General features: G+C 40.2%; 1 protein-coding gene across 2 annotated transcripts in view; it reads right to left on the bottom strand.

The window, feature by feature from the left end:
* Nucleotides 1-170: 170 nt before the first annotated feature.
* Nucleotides 171-20,133, bottom strand: part of pacsin1a (protein kinase C and casein kinase substrate in neurons 1a) — a 29,242-nt gene continuing 9,279 nt past the window's right edge. Inside the window, exons 1-10 of one of the 2 annotated variants that reach the window (XM_077512596.1) lie at nucleotides 18,730-18,913; nucleotides 16,028-16,157; nucleotides 9,958-10,114; nucleotides 9,647-9,882; nucleotides 9,001-9,156; nucleotides 6,835-7,010; nucleotides 5,466-5,586; nucleotides 5,107-5,213; nucleotides 4,581-4,777; nucleotides 171-2,631 (exon numbers count right to left, since the gene is read on the bottom strand). In XM_077512596.1, the coding sequence (XP_077368722.1) occupies nucleotides 2,522-2,631; nucleotides 4,581-4,777; nucleotides 5,107-5,213; nucleotides 5,466-5,586; nucleotides 6,835-7,010; nucleotides 9,001-9,156; nucleotides 9,647-9,882; nucleotides 9,958-10,114; nucleotides 16,028-16,087 (1,320 nt within the window). In that variant the 5' untranslated portion in view covers nucleotides 16,088-16,157; nucleotides 18,730-18,913 and the 3' untranslated portion in view covers nucleotides 171-2,521. Of the gene's footprint in view, nucleotides 2,632-4,580; nucleotides 4,778-5,106; nucleotides 5,214-5,465; nucleotides 5,587-6,834; nucleotides 7,011-9,000; nucleotides 9,157-9,646; nucleotides 9,883-9,957; nucleotides 10,115-16,027; nucleotides 16,158-18,729; nucleotides 18,914-20,133 lie in introns of those variants that run through there. The other variant, XM_077512595.1, reaches the window with a different exon arrangement.

Here is a 20,133-nt window from a genome sequence, read left to right as displayed (position 1 = left end):
AGCTACTTCTGATTTCCCATAGAAAAAGAGAATATTCTTATTTCTCTTCCTATATATTTAAATATATAACAAATGCATTGTACCTTTCTATCCTCTGGAAATTAGTCTATGATTCATATATATGATGTAGACACAGACAGGCAAATAAATAAAATAAAAACAACACAGACCACAGTTTTTCAAACAAACTTGTTTCCCTTTCAAACCAATATCGCAATATTGACAACATCACAACAAATTTGATTGGGATTATTATTATTTTTTTATCACTATCGTTTTTATCTGTGATCATAATCATCTTTATGCATATTGAAATGAACGTCTTGTTACATCAAGATGAACAGGCACTACACCAGTTAGGAGATAAAAGTACATCACTAACTATGAACATACATCACCTAGACCGCAAATATAGGGTTTCCACAACATGAGCTGCGTTCCCGTGTGCATAAGGAAGAGATCAACATTTCCAAAAAAAAAAAAAAAAAAAAGCATTTACACTTACACATTTTGACTGCCTCAACATGGTTAGGTCTCATTTTCAACTCGACACAGTTGTACAGTTACAATAGAATAATATAATCTTTAAATTACATCTTCATATACAAATCTGACAGTAATGCTTTTATGATACACTTACCATCGCCATGGAATTCATACGATATGGTGTCCAATCATGTTTTCCATTGATGTTATTTGAATGACACATTTACATATATAACACTAGATTTTGTCTTTGTAGTCACTTGCATGTTTTTTTTTAATTAACTTTCTACACAACACATACATACTTAATGTCTTCCTCAAAATGGCAATGTAACCAGGTCATTTTTGTGTGTTTGTGTGCGCACGGGACATGAATGATTCAAGTCCTTTTTGCTTCGCTGGACAACTTGACTCGTAAGACACAACTTGTGAGCTGGTGATGTGTTTCTCCTCACTGCGATACCTAAGCCTGTCAAATCCTGTTCCGGGAAGAGCTTAACACATCTGACTGTTGGTCCAAAACTCCAGCACTTCTGAAAGGTGCATCTCTCGTGCAGTATCCATTTGAACAAATCTAGGAGGAACCCATCGCATAACACACAAATCTATTTGCGGAACGCAAACATACGGTAGATATGATTTAAAAAAAAAAGTCAAATGAAAATCTGCCCATAATACACTGCAAGCATTGTACATGCAAGTGCATTCATGGTGACAAAAGTATTCCCTGTGGCATTGCCAGTGGTGTGAAGACAAATGAAGCTTTGGTGGCGTGGGAGGCAGCTACAAATAGATCTTGTCTAGTTACATGATATGTGAGGTTATTGCATGGAGGGAAAACGCAGTTGATGGTAGCGGGTCATTCTTTGGCTCAGCATAAAAACGGGCCACATACTAGTAGGGGGTTTTGGACAGTGAAGAAGCGAGTTTTCTGTTGCCTCCTTCATGCCTGAACACGAGTACATTCATGTCCTTGTTGAAGAGGCTCGGTCTTCACACAGTGGTCTGGGGCTCAGCGTGCCACCATTGACCCCCTTCCTGGTCGAAAAACGCTGGCGTCGGCATTGTTCCAAACCCCTCTTATACTGCAGCACTCATTTCAAAAGGATGCGCTGATCAGCCTTCGCTTGGTCATTGACACGAGTTGTTAGTAGACACGGTTTTGGAATTGTCACGTCTCTTTTCAATGGCTCGCACGACGACGAAACAAAACATAAAATCAAGCGCATCGTCAGCAAGCTTCCTCTCATGGGAACGGATGCATGCGATGCTTGAAAAGTGACGTCTGCATTTGGAGTGTTGCATCAGGTTGTGGCCTCATCAAGGCTGGAGGATCCGGGGAATGTGAGTTGTTGCATAGCACATGCTGCTATGCGCGCTCAGAAACGGTTAAACACATAACACTGCACACAAGGGGAAAGAGGTTAAGACTGGAGCACAAACAACAAAACATCCACCCCAGGGAGAAAAATAAAATAAAATTAAATAAAATAAAATAAAAAGATACTGTTTGTGGTACTTAAAACACGACACAGCATTCCTGATGTAAGAATGATGACTCAAAGCATTAAAAAAAAAAAAAAAAAAAAGCTACACAAAAATGGCATCATACTGTATATACACAATGCAGGTTAGAGAAGCTCATTTTGTCGAATGGTTATTCTGATTATATTCGCCTTCCATTTGCACAACAGACTGCATTAGACTGCGTGTTTAAATAAGCTGCATTGTACATAATATACAGCTACACAGAGAAGCCATATATGTTCCTGTCAAGGTCTATAGTTGAGTTTGTATATACTGGGAGAACTGCCATTCTTGTTTCGAAACATTGAAGTCCAACCACCTCAAAAGCTGGATAAAATATACTATACTGATGTATTGTCTTTTAAGTTACTAAGTTTGAATGACTGCTTCACGCATCTGTTGGGCAAGGGATGTGTTGCTCTTAAGTCTCTGGCTATGTGCGGTGCAATTTGATGATGCCGTTCAAGCTGCCTCCAGGAGCGTCTTTTTTCCTTGTCCGGCCATTACACTAGATTGGCTCAACGTAATTGGCCGGGTACAGTCCCTCTCGGCCGCTGTCCAAGCGACCTCGACACCAGCCTTGTTCATCTTCATCCTCGGTCTTGGTCAGCTCATCGCCTGTCAAGTCAGAGCGTACGTTCGTCAACACGCAAGATGGTGTCAAATGGTCAAATTAAATTGAAAACAAGAATCAAGATTAGTATTATAATTATTATTCAATTCAAAGTTTGTTTATAAAGAATCTATGCTTATTAACTCATTTGCTCCCAATAACGTGTAAATACGTTTTTTTTATGTTCAAAGTGTCCCAAATACGTATTAATACGTTTTTTTGTTGTTGTTGTTTTATGCTAGAGCATACAGAAGGCTTTGACGCAGCCTCTCAACTGCAAAGAACGGTTGCAGAAATGGTAGTTAGTACACAAACGGGCAGCAGGTGGCAGCAGAGCAAAGGAGATCAACCAGAGCCATCAAGAAAAAAAGCTCAATTACTTACAATTTTGAGTAGATTTGTGAAAACTGATGAAACTTAGCTGTCTTCTAATGCTAATTGCTGCAAAACGGAAACAGATAGAAACATACTTTTTTTTTCCTGATGAAAGAAAAGACTTTAATCTTTCTTTTGATAGATTCCATGCTTTTATAGCAATAGAACACAATATTCTGTGGGCCTTGCAAAATCAGTCAAAATCCAGTAAAACAGCCGAGAGCGAACGGGATTGCTTCTGTGAAAATGGCTGGGAGTGAATGAGTTAAAAGGTACGTCAACCCCCCCAAAATTTCCATAAAATTACGTGTAGCTTCGTATAGAATTATTATATATAAATGTTCTAATATGTTTCATGCGCACTCGTGTAAAGTACACGGCATTCTGATTAATGCATTTGTGGAACATGAACAAAGCAAAAACAACCTGTATTCCCCCTAACTCCGGCGGCGGCCATTTTGCCACATGCTGCTGACTGAAGATGACATCACATTTGCTCTGGGCTCAGGTCACGACCAATCATGCCTCAGTTGTTTTCTGAGTTTGTCATGTGATGTTCGTAAGATTGATTGGCTGTTACATGAGCCCTGAGCAACTCTGATGTCATCTTCAATCGACAGGAAGGGGCAAAATGGCCGCCCCCTAAGATAGATAAAAATGGGTGCATTTTGCTGCTGAATTTATATTCCACAAATACAATATTAATCAGAATACTGCGTTTAAACTCTTGGTGCTGCATAGAACATATTGTAAAGAAAAAATTTGGACTAACTTCTTCTTTAATCTCATTTGGTCCCAAAAACGTATAAATATGTTCTATTTTAAATGTTTTAAGTGTCCCAAAGTTTTTTTATTTATTTTATTTTTTTTTTATGTTAGCGCATACATAAGGCTTTCATGCAGCCTCTCAACTGCAACGGTTGAAGAAATTGTAGCTATGACACAAACGGCCAGCAGGTGGCAGCAGAGCAAAGGAGATCAACCAGGGCCGCCATGTTGAAAAAAAGCTCACATACTCACAATTCTAATGATATTTTTGAATAATGTTGAAACTTTGCCATATTCGGAACAGTGGAAACGTCACAAACAAACAAAAATGGTCGCCTTCTGATAAAAACTGTGAAAATGATTTTGCTGCTTAACTCATATTACAATCACACAATATTAAACAATACAGTATTACATATTGTTGTCAAGATTTTTTTGTAGGGGTTGACTTCCCCTTTTAAATGGAGTATTATTATAAAAGTATGCTGTCATATCCATACATTCCTAAAGTTTATCCAGTTTAATTTTGCTCTTCCTAAATGTGTGTAATTTCATATTTATATCTGTGGCGGTTTCTCCAGTTGTAATGCTGCCAGAAGCCTGTGTTCAATTGTTACATATCACTGTGGCGGCAGGTGCCTCTAATTAGTTATCCTTGTGGCCACTCTTGACTAATTACAATCATTTCCTTAAGTGGAAGATACATTAAAACACAATCGAAGGTAATGTAGGGAATTTCTGACTACAACGACATCTGTCATTGTAAACAATTAAGATGCGGTTGCACAATAATATTGTTACTAGTCTTTACCTGCTTTGAAAGAGAGTTCATCCTGCTCTTGGCCATCATAGTCGTAGAGCGCTCGCACGCGAACGCCTTTCCCGGTGGTGGAATCCTCCTCAAATGAGTTTCCATTTCCACCGTTTTCATTGCCAGAGTACGCAGCAGGCTGCTCATCATCAGACCACTCAGTTGAGTATGCTTGGTTCTTCTCATAGCTGCTCACACTAAAGAACAGAATATACATGATAATATTGAATATGGTATGCAATAAGTCCAATGCTAAATGAGTGACAGGCAAAAATGCAGCTCATTCATGTGCCATAAACATATATATTTTAACAACAGACCTGGAAAATATTATATACTAATACTAATTGGATATCATATTGATGATTTGATTGAACACTGCAAGAAAACAGCAATGTTGTGAGATTATTTCGTAATTAAAGACACCTTTCTATCTGATTTAAGAAGTGTATTATTTTTATTTTTATTTATTTATTTATTTTTTTAAAGAAAAATACAAGCGGTTTTCAAAGTCAAAGGAACTAACCTGCTCCGGTCACCAGGGGGAGCCACGTGGTCAGTGCTAGGAGTGGGTGGAGCTCCATCTGGCTTCTTCTTCTTTGGTGGTGCATTTGCCTGGTCTGGGTTGTATTCCTACTCAGCACACATTCAAATGGGTGCAACAAGTAGAATATAAATTAAGAGCGGCTTTGCACTCCTCACGCCAAACCCAAAGTATTTATTTTATACATAACTGATGTATGTCAAGTTTTGGATTTGCTCTGAATCAGCATATATTATTGATCCATATCGGTCTTACTGTGTTAAATTATGTGATTCTTTGAGATAAATAATGATTAAATTAGATTAAATCAAACCTTTGTTAGACTACGTTTGAGGTCGTACCTCAAAGGCGGGCCAGTTCATGTGCATGCCAGGCCCGTGGTTGTTGCTGAACCACTTCAGATCTTCTTGTGTGTTTGCTGACAGGATCGTACGTTCCAATTCTCTGTATATTGTGGCATAGCTGACAAAAGAAAACAATGGCATGAAATATCCACCAGAGGATACTGGATAGTTGCTGTCTAGTTTGCCAGTGAAACAAACAGTTTACTTGAAATCTCAGCTGAGAACACTCACGCACTGTCAATTGTGTTAGTGGGTTTTCAACAAATCAGAATCAGCAGAAAGAAAAATAGATTATACATGTAGGATTTATGTTCACGCTATATTACTTTGCTTTTTCTTTTTCTTTTTTTTGCACACACATGGAATGTGAGTAATAAATAGTGTGAATGAATTGAACTGTGCCCTGCGATTGGCTGGCAACCAGTTCAGTGTGTACCCCGTCTGCTGCTCATAACCAGCTGGGATAGGCTCCAGCACCCCCCGCGACACTTGTGAGGAGCAAGTGGTTCAGAAAATGGATGGATGGATGAATTGAACTGCATGTAAAGCAGGGGTGTCAAACATAAGGCCCGCGGGCCAGATCAGGCCCACAAAGGGGTTTAATCCGGCCCGCAAGATGATTTTGTAAAGTATAAAAAAGAAAAAATTGTAATGTCGAACTAATTAATCAGTCGGCCACAATCAAAATATATAAAATTTGCCACTTCACAAGCAGTCCTCAGATGAGCAACGCAACTTGTATGGGGGAATCATTCTGGATGTCATTATTTTACACACAACTTAAAGTTATGGTTTGTTTAATTATTATTATTATTATTTTTAATCATAGACCGACAAACGTGTTAAATACGACACAAATTCAATTACTGGTAAGACAAACAGATATGACAAGTATTAGCGTCTTTATAACGTCATTAACTGTGCCACGCAATGCATTCTGGGAACAATATATATGCAAAACAGGTAGATTTAACACGTTCAGGACTCAGTGTTGCCGCGTTCCATTTGCATTTGTATATATTTTTTGGAACAATATGATTACAGCTGAGCTCCGTAATTTAGGGCTGACACACACAAATAGCGAAAATCTGCGTATAATTGAAGGCAATCGTTTTTAAGTTATATACCTTTATTTTACCGATGCGACCCACTTGGCAATATATTTTCCTCCATGCGGCCCTTGAGCTAACATGAGTTTGACACCCCTGATGTAAAGACTCAAAAGAGGAAAGTGGGTCCTAATTTCTCTCCCTGCACATGGTTTGGAATGACCTACTTATTATAATATCACATGGGAAGAAAATGGGACTTGTTTCGGCCTAGTGCAGGTCAAGTGTGGTGTTTTCAGTGTTTTCGTCTGGCTGACCTTTGGTTCTCTGTGAGGTTGAGGTGCCGTTTGATGTCCAGCAAGGCCTCCTTGAGGAAAGTCAGCCTCTTCACCTCATGCTGCTGGCACTGGTCAAATACCTGCTCCATGCTCTCCATGTAGGGTGGTGCACACTTGTTGAGTTCCTCTAGAGACTTCTCATACTTTTCTTTAGCCTGAGAGAAATGAAAACGATTAACTCACATGCAAGCACCTCTGGAAAATCAGAAAGCCTGGTGTATTCTAAATTCCTGATTTTAATTTAACATACAGTGTACATGGATTATAATTGCAATGTGCAGAAATTCAACCAGAAAAACTCATTTCTCATCAATTGTTTGGAATATGTGGCGGGCATAGCCAGTAAATTTTGGATTGGAGCTATATCACCTCAGTTAACTGAATATGTCTTTCGGTAGGTGTGATTGTACTTTTTGTGTTTTTTTTTTCTAAGAATGTTTCATATTTGTCTAACTGTCAAAGAATTGCAAAACGATGACACAGTTTTTTTTTTGTGTGCAGGGTTTTTCCTGTGAACAAAATTCAGAGGCGGCCACCTCCGCCTAATTTGCACCTCCAACCTGAGTGACTGATATCGCTCAACATAGCGCTCCAGGTGTGTTGATTGAGCTTCTTTTAACTGCAGGTGCGGCATTGTGCCATTATGGAGGCGCTATATCAACAGCAGTGCACCAGAAAGCCCTAAACCAACAACAGAAGAAGAAACGGCATTTTTTTTTTCCCTTTCTTTTTTGTTTTGTTTTACTTTATTCAGGGCTTAAAGTAAAAAATAAAATAAAAAATCCTGAGCCTGAACTTTATTCCGGGGAGCGGGGGTGCAGTGTCCAATGTGCTGATTCATTCGTGGGGTAATCACCACAGAACAGCATTATACAACTAGAACACTGGCTTGAGGACCGCGGTTGCGAACCACTGAACTAGAATATGTGAAATCTAGTCTCTCTGATTCGTTTGGTTATGTAAATATAATGACTGTAATTAAGTTTCATTATGGTTGTTTCAGAAATCGTAACGGCGAACTCGAGCGGATTTTATCTAGCGGTAGGTGACCTTCTAGTTGCGTCATTGTGTTAATTTGGTGTTGCATCATCTTTAGAAGTCACGAGTATTACTTTTGTGCAAGTCATGTTTTTTTGAATACTTAACCCCGGGTTTTCACCGGATGCGGTTGCGGTGCGGTTGCGGTGCGGTGCGTCTTGACTGCGTGCTCCGGACGGGTCAATTTTTTTGTCAATCCACACCGGCTCCGCACAGCTGTGGTCCGGCAGCTCCGTCGCCGCCCACTTCCCAACGTGTCTCGCGGGACCACGCGCGCGCGATCATGTGGCATTTCACAACGACAAACATACAGAAAGTCTGTACTCAACAGAGAAGCAGAAAGAGAGGTGGACTTCTTTTGATTTAACCTTTTCTTCTTCTTCTGCTATGAGATTCCATGCAGCATCCTTTTTTTGGTTGTCCTTGTAAAGTATATTAATAACGAGAGTCGGGTCAGTGCGGGTCCACTCTTTATTTCTGTCTTCCGCGTCCGGCTGCCGCTCAGTACGGCAAGCGAGACGGGCACAACAAGCAATCGCGAACATCAAACTCACAATACATTGGAGTCCTTATAAAAAGGATGTGCCGTGTCATATATTATTTTGTGGTTTTCCACCTCCAATATAAACTTCTCCTCGTCCATGTTTGCTGGTGTCTAAACCGTAAATGAGCACATGGCCCGGCGACGCCCACGTCACGTTTTGCTGAAAAACTTGCGAAATAGGACCTGGCGAGTGTTTTATTCTGAAAGGTAACCGGAAATTTATTTTGAAACTGCCTCGGTCTTCCTGTCCTGCTCGATGTGTTTTGTGCTAGCTTGCCATTTGCCGGAGGCCTACCGCTGCGGCGTCCGGCAAAAATAGAAAATAGGTCTATCCTTGCGGAAGGCTTGTGGCACGCCACAGGCCTTCCGCAGTCGACACGCAACGCACCCGCAAGCGGTGTAAACTGCACCATTCGAATGAATGGAATCTAATTGCTTGCGTCGCCGGACCGCACCGCAACCGCACCGCAACCGCATCCGGTGAAAACCCGGGGTTAGAATGTGACAATGTTGTGTCACCAACTACCAGGGCATTACATATACATTTCCTGTCTTTTCCCTACTTTCTGCACATCCTGTTTGCATTTGTCCACTTTCTCATGGAGTTTCTTCTGCTGGTCCGGTGTGACAGAAGCTTCAGTCTTGCCATTGGCCTCTCGAGTGGCAGCCAGCTTTTCCTCCTTGCAAGCCATGTGGTAAGCTTTCTTCGCCGTCTCCATCTGCATGCCCAAACACAAGTTTTCTCACTATTGCACACATGAACCTGACTTGAAGACAGGGTACAACAAACACATAAGTATGATCATGCATTCGTCTTCACAAGTTCAGAATCACATACTATTTTTATTGACTACTTCATGTGTCGACGTGTCAAATTAAATATAGAAGTTGTGGCTGCTCTGGCAGTCTCCCAATAAGATTAGAGTGGATGTTGCCATAGTATAAGTTTGATTAGAACTCATTAAGACAGCAATGCAGGTAACTACTTTTGTTGATGGAAACGATGATTTCACTCTGGCTGCTTCCCAAGCAGGCACTATGCAGTGTACAATAAGCTTCTGATCTTACAGTAGTGGCTCCTAATGGATACAATACAGTATCTTCCCTATCTTCTACAGAGAAATTTATCAATTCAAGTGGCAGAGACCATTTTGTCTGTAACGTAAAAATGCACATTGTACTTAAAAAAGACAAAAAATGTTCTCTCACCTCCTTGAGTTTTTTTGCCCAGGGTTTCTGAGCCTTTTTAAATCCTTCCTCTGCCTCCTTTGCCTCTTTGAAGCCTCCAATCATTTGCTTGTGATAGGCCTCCTTCTGCCAGTTCTTGACTTTCTCCACGTCTTCATTCACCAGATTGTTCTTGACATCTTGGTGCAGTTCGCTTATCTTCTCCGCCTCAGTCATTACAGCCAACCAGGCCCTCTCCACAGAGCCGTATTGGGGCCCTGACGTAAGTCCAATAATGCAAACTTAGACTGAATGTGTCAATTTATGTCAACAATTGTTTTATAGCATTCAACCTTTCTCAATGAGCTGTCTCCATCTCTTGGACCAGGCAGTCAGCTGATCCCCGTAGGATTTTTCTATCTTGGCCCGCTCCTGCAGGCAGCCCATGAGATCATTGCACAGTCGATGGCCATCGTCAAATCTCTTGACAGCACGTTTGTAGTTCCCCACCTGGGAACACATAACCAACAATTTTTACATGCTGTATGGACAACCATTTAATGACTAATAGCCATATTTTACATGTAGTATTCATGATTAAGTGTTACTATTACCGTATTTTTCGGATTATAAATCGCAGTTTTTTTCATAGTTTGGTGCGACTTATGTGTGAAATTAACACATTTTTATATCATTTCACATGTTATTTTCACACTAAACCGCAAGAGGGCGCTCTAGGCCTGTGTTGATAAGTTCAACATTGCCTGTAGAAGAGGGAGCGGCCATCGTCTACGTCCCAATTTGGGGGAGTTGTTTAAAAGTGACACCGAGGGTGAAGATTTCATTGGATTTAGTGATTTGGAGTAAAACTGATAGTTTGGTAAGCTTGTTAGCATGTTCTTTATGCTAGAGTTATATGAATAACTTGTAGTGATGGGAACATAATTCACCCACGGAACGAAGGGAAGGTTTTGTTATGTGTAAAAGGGGAGTTAGCCTGTTAGCTTCTAGCTGAGTGGGGAGTTGCTGTTAAGACCTCATTAGCTGATGCCAATAAAACGCCAGCCTTTGGCTCTGTGCTTCAACACTCCGCCTCCGACTCCCGTCACCTGACTCACTCTTAATATGTTACGTCTTTACTGACATTACCAGGCATGTCAGTCATGTAACGTTAGTATACCGTACACTTATTCAGCCTCTTGTTCTCTCTTTTATTTTTATTTTAAATTGCCTTTCAAGATGACGTATGTTTTTCGTGTTGGATTTTACCAAATAAATTTCCCCCAAAAATGCGACTTATACTCCAGTGGGACTTATATATGTTTTTTCCTTCTTAATTATGCATTTTTGGCGACGTATAATCCGAAAAATACGGTCATCAAAATGTATCAAAACATGCTCTCTAATCTACAATGGAATACCCTAGCATCAACTGCTTAACTGCATGTATGTTGCTTTCCGTAGAACTTATTTGTAAAGGATAATGTAAATATGTGTAAAAGAGAAAAAACTAGTGTGAGTTTCAGTGTCATGATCGGAGGATTACCAGTAGTCATCTGAACAGAAATGTTCAGTGCTGTTAAACTAGTATTACAGGTGGATTACGTCGGGTAAGTCCCCATTAGAGACTCAGGTAGGCCTACCAAATGCACAGCTCTACAGCTTCCATTTTTATTCAGCGATGTCACCTTAAGAAGGACTTCCTTAATAAAAAATTAAAAAAAAAGCAGGGGCAGTCGCCCTGGCTCCGCCTTCTCATTGCCTGCAGAGGGGCGTGAGCTCATGATGAAGCATGATGGAGGAGGGGAAGTCGTGAGGGGCTCGTGCCTTTGCATGTGTAGTTATGCAATGGCATTGGCTTGCGTTAGTGTGTGTACATGAGTGTGAGTGTGCGCACACTAATCCCCCTGAGTGGTATGTAGAGCAGGCAGGCAGATTTGAAGGGATAGATGACAAAAGAGACAGAAATGAAAAGAGAACAGACTGTGCATGTGCCTGTGTGTGTAATGTATACGTAAAATGCATAAAGTCAACAACCAGGTGTCCCTAATGTGTGGCTGGCGTGTAGTGTGAGCAGCTCAGCCATGATCTGATTGCGGTCTCTGTTTGAGAAGAAGAGCTTTTACAGAAGGCTGAGAAGCAGTTCTGCATTTGTGCATGTGCTCTCAAAAATTCAAAACAACAAGAGTCAGGTGAAACCTTTCTAACTCAGAAATCATGAGAATGACGTCTTTTTGATCTGTGGTGCGTTACTCGTCTGGGGATGGAGCAAGTAGAGTCCTCTTCTGAATCATAATGACTGAGGCTCTTTGTGCCACTATAGCTGAGTGGCATGACACAAAGAAGACTCTGTACAGAGGGAATTCATTAACACTAATTTGATGAATTTTAAAGTAATCTTGCTCTTTTACACAATCAATGCATCTCCGTACACATCGACCCTGATTGGTATGGTGTCTAAACAACTTGTGATATTCTTTTAAAGATGAATTTAAATTAAATTAGTTTGTGGCCACTTGGTGGGTGAATGGTTGGCACATCTACCATCAGTGTTGCCGGTAACGCGTTACTCGCGTTACTGTAACGCGTTACTCAAAAAAGTTGCTTTCTAAAGTAACTAATAGTAACGCGTTACTTTATTCTACAAAGTAGTCTGATTAAAGTTACTGTCCAGAGAATCAATGCGTTACTCCACATTTTCATGAAGAAGGCAAACTATCTCACTGTTGTAACAGTTACAAACAATTTCTCAGTTTGTGGCTCCCTGTCAATGTCTACAACTAGCATGAGCAGCAGATAGGAGAACTGAGACGTGCCCGCGATTACGACAGCCCAAAAAACAAAATATAAACAGTAGTGATTCTGTGGTCATCATCGTGTCTCAGATTAAAAAAAACAAAAAAAGATGTCATACATTAACCAAAAATGAAAGTGATGACAAAAGAAAAAAAATTGTTACATTCCAAAATTGTTGATTAAAAAGGGAAATGAACTTTTGGAAATATTTTTGCATATATTAAGTGGTTAAAATGTGTTTGATAGATTTATTGTTCCATAAGGTGGCTTCATATTTCTTTTGGCTGGACGGTAGATTTATTTCATGTCTTAAATTTATGTTTCTGAAATACTTCACAATGTGCAAATATTCTGTTTAATTGTGTTGGTGTCTGTCTAAAGGTTAAATATTTATATTTAACATTAAATTATCAACCTTTTGTTTTCCTGATCATTATTTTGAAGAGAAAAAACAAACAAACCAAAAAACAATTATAACTGTCAATAACTACTAATAAATATTTAAACTGATACATGTGTACACACTGGAATAGCGGAACAAACAAACAATAGAGGAATTTAGGGGATTTTCATTTTCAACCTGGATAGATTTTTATTTTTTGTTTTATAAAAAGTATTTACGTTACAAGAAGTCAAGAGAGACTGCCTATTTTGTTTTTCATAAAAAAAAAACTTTATTTTCATGTTAAAAATGCACTTTCAATAAAGTATTTGGAACTCCGTTTCTACTGCATTATTTTTATGTTGAGATGGTGTTATCGGCAGCTGCTGAAAGTAACTAAAAAAGTAACTTTTAATCTAACTTAGTTACTTTTAAAATCAAGTAATCAGTAACGCAATTTAGTTACTTTTAAAACCAAGTAATCAGTAAAGTAACTAAGTTACTTTTTCAAGGTAACTGTGGCAACACTGTCTACCATACAGTTCTAAGGTTTCTAGAGTCTGAAGCTCGGGTCCAGCTTTCCTATATGGAGTTTGCATGCCCTTCCTGTACTTGTGTGGATATTCTCTTAGTACTTCAACTTGCTCCCACAGTCCAAAAGCATGCATGTTTGGTCAATTGAAGACTCTAAATCACCCATACATCACGGTTGTTTTAATGCAAAGAACCGTGTCAGCAACATAGAACAGAGCACCAGAGTGACCTGTCTGAGGTTGAGGTTGATTGTCAGTTGGTGGAGGGGCAGGGCCAGGAGAGAAATGACAATGCTCCCTAATCAACCTACTCAGAACTCAGGAAGATTTTTGAACCTTGAAGTCCTAAAGACTTTGAGAAGAAACCACACTTAAACTTACCACCAGCAGCAAACCACAAATGGGTCATATTTGGTGAGGATCTAAATACAATCCTTGACAACACTCTGAAAGGAGATGAAGTAAAAGATCATGACCAAGGTTGAAGATATGTACCAGTTGTGCCACAACACGTTGGGCATGAAAAAAGGCAAGATCAGCAAGCCATTAGCAGGATCTAGCAGGAAACAGCAGTAGATCAAAATGTGGAGAATTAGAGACACAGTCAGGATATGTCTCAGGACCATCAGGCGCCATCTTTAAAAGCTGCAAATGCTGCTCATAGATGCCGAAGAGACTTTCAGACACTGTGGAAGAAGAAGCTGAAACCCAGACTCTAGACTCTCAGCTACATTTCAAAGGACGACCAGTCGAGAGAGATTTCCTGCTAGACTAAAAATAGGTCAAACATTCTGATCTATCATCATCAAAAAGCGAATGACATGCATGCTTGCCAATGTGTTTATGGTGCCCATGTCTAAAGAAAGAGTACCAGGATATTACCTGCAACATAAAACAGTGACTGGCACAGCTCATGAACAAAGCTAAGAGTAAACACCAACTCACTGTCATTGAGCCGAAACCTTCCCAACATCACACCAACTAATTTGAAAGGCATTGGAACATTACTGTTCCATCAGTGGTAATGGAGTGTCTGATGTTGCAAAGGGATGTGCTATATACTGAAGTCCACCATTGGTGTGTCACCACAAAATGGCAAAAGCTTGAGAAGAGCTTCATAGCATGATTTCTGTGACCATCTTCATGGCAGCTATAAATCTGTAGCTGATGACAGGAATTCCTCCTGTCATGAAGTGCAGAGACCCGAAAGGACACCCTGTCTGTTGAGCTTTAATGGATGACGTGACTGTGAGAACTCCATCAATCCAGGAGGCATAGTGGATCCTGAATGAAAACAATGATGATGTGGTCAGTTCAAACTGTAAGTCAAGGAGCCTCAGTATCTTGAAGGGGACACTCCCAGGAAACAACTTCAGCATTCAAGACTCTAAGATCCCAACAATCCAAGCTCAAGGGATCTGACTCCTTGGAAAGCATTACAAAAGCTCCCTCAAGGACAGTGGCAATCTGACCAACCCAGGTGAACACCAGGCTCAAAACAATTTAGCACAATTTCAATTTACTTGAAAGGTTTAAAGCCTTCAGAACGGCATCATACCTCGGTTGCATTGGCCATTCCTACTTTATGACTTTCTCATGTCCTAATTAGAAGGAATGGAAAGACTGTGCAGCAAGTTTTGTTGTGGAAATGGCTTGGAGTCCCCTTGTCCATCAAGACATTCAACCTGTATGGCAAGTTTTCCAAGCTTCCCTTGACAGTCTCATCAATGGTTGAGGAGTTTGAAGCCGCCAAGGCAATGGTAGTCAGTGAACACTATCTGAAGATGGGAAATTAAAACAGTGGAAGTGGAAGTCCCCAGCAAATTGTGATGGAAGAAGAATCCCATGGGAAACACCCGGAAATGGTATGCAAGGCATGAATGGCCCGTAGACACTACAGAAAGAAGAGGTGGAGCAGAGCCAGAAGAGGCTTCATACAGCACAAAGAGTCTATGAGGCACCAGAAAAGGACTGCCAGATGAATGAATCGGACTTGCCTCTCAGGGCGGATGCATGAAGTGGGACCAGGCGCAGGAGCGATCACTGTCAAGCCGACCAAGGCAAGTTGAGCTTTCTCCTCTGCTCTGTGACTGATCTGTTGCTAAACTTGGGATCTGGGGCAGAGGGAGAACCCAATTTGCAACCAATTTGGTGCAGCCTCTCACTAGTTGTCCAGGATTTGAGGTGAAAAAAACAAACAGGTAAATTTACTTTATCCACTGTGAGTGTGTATGATTGTTTGTCTCTTATGTCCTCTGCAATTGGCTGAAGACCTGATAGTACCCTGTCTCTCACCCAAAGTAAATTGGGATAAGAAACTAAGCAGTGTTCCACAAAGATTTCGAACCGGAGAGTTAAGGAGGTTCAACACTAGTCTTTGCATCTTAAACTACCTTACAAACCTGTGTATGAGGTTGAACTATTTTTCTTTGGGAAAACCCTTTTACACAATTATCTTTTCATTGGTGCCAATGACAAGAGTGCAGTTCTGAAGAGTTTTTCATTCTTCTTATTATCTAGAACATGAAAAAAGCTCAGTATTTTATCCATTTATCGATTATCTGGGACCTCTAAACCATGAGACAGATGTCCTAACCAGTACCACTAGTCCAAAATAAGTTTGTTGTAGTTTTTTGTTGTTCTGATCACAGAACTCGCTAATATTTTGAGAGTGACAGTAACACTTATAGGTGCAATCTTGTGTTTGTCTACCTCCCAGAAGCTGTCCATGGTGTCGTCACCACCAAGAGTTTCATCGTAGGAGCCCGACATTTCTGTGGATGTTGCAATGGTCGTTCTCAACCAAACCTGTGCTCTGAAGTGGCACTTGGTTTCTTGTACGCTGGAAGAAAAGGGGGGGGGGGGGGGGGGGGAAAGAGATGGTTATACAACATACAAGAAGCTCCCGCAGAATATTAATACGCATAAATACGAGCTACCTAACGAAGCAGGCCTTGAGGTGCAATGTGGCAATTACTGAAAGGAACTGTTTCAGTGAGACGTTCATAATAGTGAGATAAAAATAGCTTCCTCAGCTACACATCCAGTTTCCCTGCCCCAAGGAACGAGAATGCACATCTCATACTGGCGTGTCCTAGAAAAGACCGACTGCCATCACACATGCATGATCCTAAATCCATCCCTTACAAGCCCGGCCCCATTTTGTGGACACTACAAATTCCACAAAACAGCATTCCCATAGACAGTATTTCCTGCAATAGCGTACAGCAGCTGCTGCTTTCTCGACATGTGAATAGAGAATACAGTATCCCTAGTTTGACGCGTGGTTGGTAAGTTACCAACAAACACACGAAATCTTATGGAGTCGTAATGAAAGCCTAATCCATTTCACTCACTGGAAAGAAGCTTTCCACTCCGAGTTCCTTATTCTACTGGGATGCAATATGTTCCTTTATTATGATTCTTGGTTGACAAGACTCCTGCACTTGTGTTTATTTTTCTTGCAATTAAATATGGGTTCTTGTTCTTCATCCTAAAATTGTTGAACATTTCATAGCAAATTAAGTGATAGTTGTTGATCTATAACGGTTAGCTTAGCATGCTCGATTTTCTGTGATGCACAGATTGAGTCATGAGTCTGCACGTAAGCTCAGGCTGCTGCACCGCGCGGCACATCCAGTTCAAATACAGTGTATCCTCATTATCATGCAAATGTGAATGTGCGTATTAGTGCAGCATACTCAAGCATGAAAATAATAACAATGTTCTCTTAGGTTTTCTCCTTTTACTTATAGAATACATATATATGTATATATATATATATATGTAGACTTTGATAGAACAAAAAAAGAAATATATCGTTCTATATCTTATAGCTTTCGCACCTTACTGATGTAATTTCTTGTGAAATATAGTTATTTTGGTGGCTATTTTTCTAACCCGGAATTAAGTCAGTAAAACCCCATCTCACCCCGTATTGGCTGTGTGTGTAGTGGCCACGACGAGACCGGCCAGCCCTTGCAGTACAACCGCGTCTTCTTTAAATGTGGACATTGGATGGATGTTGAATTCTTCAATAAACATTTGAAACAAAATGGCTCCTTTTGCCGCAAGAAATCGTAGTAGAGGAGGAGGGGAGGGAAAAAAAGAAGTCCTGTGTATGGTGGGATACAAACCCCAAGATACTTCTGGTTAGAGGGTGAGCACGCTAACCACTTCACTATTCGTTCATATAGGTTCAATGGCGCAAAGTTTTTGTAGTAGTTTACACAAGCGTCAGCCGCAGTCACGGAACCTTTGTTGGATTTTAAGACAGCCAATTGTCATTGTACTTTGGCATTGCAAATGTGAACAATAATTGATTGCTTTAAATTCATTTGGACAGAATGTTTCCTGATAAAGGCAACTTTTTTCAACCTTTTTTTTGAGGTCTCAAAGAAAGTGGGCGTGTGTAGTTGGCAGAGTTGGTGCGGAGGTGGGTCCTCAACGCATGATGTCACAGATTGAGCACACGCTCGTTTTCGCGGGTTGGGAGGGGCTAATGCTTGGAGTGGGTGAAGTTAGAAAAACACCCTTTTGGTGATGTTTTTGGAAAGGAATTAGCATTTTTATGTTGCGAAAAGCGCCAAAAAGTAGATTTTTCACGTTACTGATCCTTTAAAACCCTCCACTGAGTTCATACAGACTTATTTCATTGATGTGTAAGGTTGGTGTATAATACAGTGTTTTGACAGACCTGGAAAATAACCGAAAAATGTCTCAGAAAGGTTAATTTAAAGAACAGATAAACTGCAAGCCCTGAGGTATCATTAATGTTAGCTTATCCAGTTACAGTATGACCAGAAAGGCTAAAGCAGCCTCACAGTTAAGCAGTCATAATCTCAGCAACCATCTCAAGGCCAAGCTGTCTGTCTGTCCGTCAATTGAGTTGTCCTGCATTTGTGACGACAACACCAGGTGATGTGGAAGCCAGTTAAGCTCTAGCATGATGCAACAATCCCCTAAGAAACCAAACAAAGTTGCAAGAAGATGCTAAAATTAACTGGAAAACAATCATGTGACTGTCCATTTTTTGCACATGTGCATCCATCTTTAGGTGGAAAGACAATAAGACAGAACTGAAGAGTCAGTCACAACGCGCAATTTATACAAGACTGATGACTCACGAGGCTGCAAAGCACAAAAACAAGGCATCCTACAGTTCTGGTAGTGTCATGTGTCCCAAGAGATAGAGACAAGAAAACAATAGTGGGAGGTGCTACTGCAAGTGTAATGAAATGTGAAATAATACACCCTTCAGATTTTACAGGCTTTTCATGGCTGAGAAAGTTGCCATTACGTCCACAGTTACTCTTTCTAATACTTCTCCTCTTCATCACAATAATGTCCTATTCAAACTACAACACATCTAAAGCTGTGGATGTAACTAAACATTGTTGTGCATATTCACTTACCATCATTGCCTCCATTATAGAAAAAAAAACACAGTAAAACATACAAAGAAGATTTGAAGATTATGTAATCCAAATGTATCCCTAAAAATGGGTAATGTCAAATGTAAAAGAAATGTTAATATTGACCTCTGTTGCTCAGAGGATGAGTGCGACCAAACAAATGTGTCTCGGAGTCCGAGGGATAATCCTGTGCTGTGCCACTTGAATAGCTTTAGAGGGGGAGGGAGCACGGTGGGAAGAATCGTGAATAAGTGGCTCGAACAGAAACACGAGGTTGTCATGCAAATTAGTGATGGCCATGCAGCAACTTTGGAAGCATGGCAGCGTAGCCATGGCAACGTCATTCAGAAATGAGAGCAGCAATGCAAAATTGTTATGTGTACCGCATGTCATGGAGCAATAAAAGACTCAGATTTGAGTTGATGCCTTTTGTATTATTTTGTTGTGCATTTAGTTCTACAAAATACAATTCAGAAGATAGAGCTGTCTCAACATAATGATATTAACTCATTTGCTCCCAAAGACGTGTTTATACGTTTTTTGTTTTGTTTTGTTTTTTAAAATGTTTTTTATGTTAGAGCATAGAGAAGGCCGTGAAAAACGGTTGAAGCAATGGTAGTTATTACAAAAACAGCCAGCAGGTGGCAGAAGAGTATAAGAGATCAAACAGAGCCATGTTGCAAAAAACTCTTTTCCCCACTGTTTTAAACAGATTTGGGATGAAACTTAGCTATATTCTAATGCTAATTGCTGCAAAATGGAAACAGATAGAAATATACATTTTTTTCCTGATGAAAGAAGAGATGCTAATTTTTGTTTTGGTAGATTCCATGTTTTATAGTACTCTGTGGGCCTTGCCAAAGCAGTCAAAATCCAGTAAAGGGGTTGCTTCAGTGAAAATGGCCGGGAGTGAATGAGTTAAACACATCAAAGTAGAGGTGCAACAATGAATTACTAATTGACAAGACAACTAAGCAATTATCAAATTAATTGACAACTATTTTGATAACTGACTAAACATTTAACAATTTTGCCCATTTTTTATGGACAGATGTCACGGACCAAACCAGTAACGGACTCATAATCAATATGTCAGTTTGAAATAATGTCCTGTTTTTCCATAAACGGATGGAAATTCCAAAAATGTTTCTTATGGCCTATCTGTAGTCTTTAATTACAGTGAGCTAACATTAGTACATGGTTTGGACTGAAAGCACACGAGAAAACTGACATGTTCCTGACACATTTGAGCGTCCACCATGAGCCACTTATAGCACTCAATGGAAACCACAACAAACACATAAGCTTGTTACAGTAAGAAGATTTCATAGAGATGAACTAACTTTACCTTGCTGCGCAGTCGTCCTTCTGACTGCTTAGACAAGAATGTTTGAGAATTAAGAT

This window comes from Festucalex cinctus, chromosome 2 (assembly GCF_051991245.1).
Source record: "Festucalex cinctus isolate MCC-2025b chromosome 2, RoL_Fcin_1.0, whole genome shotgun sequence".
NCBI classification, from domain to species: domain Eukaryota; kingdom Metazoa; phylum Chordata; class Actinopteri; order Syngnathiformes; family Syngnathidae; genus Festucalex; species Festucalex cinctus.
The sequence above is the reverse complement of the archived record's forward strand: the minus strand, read 5'-3'. Positions and strand labels throughout refer to the sequence as shown.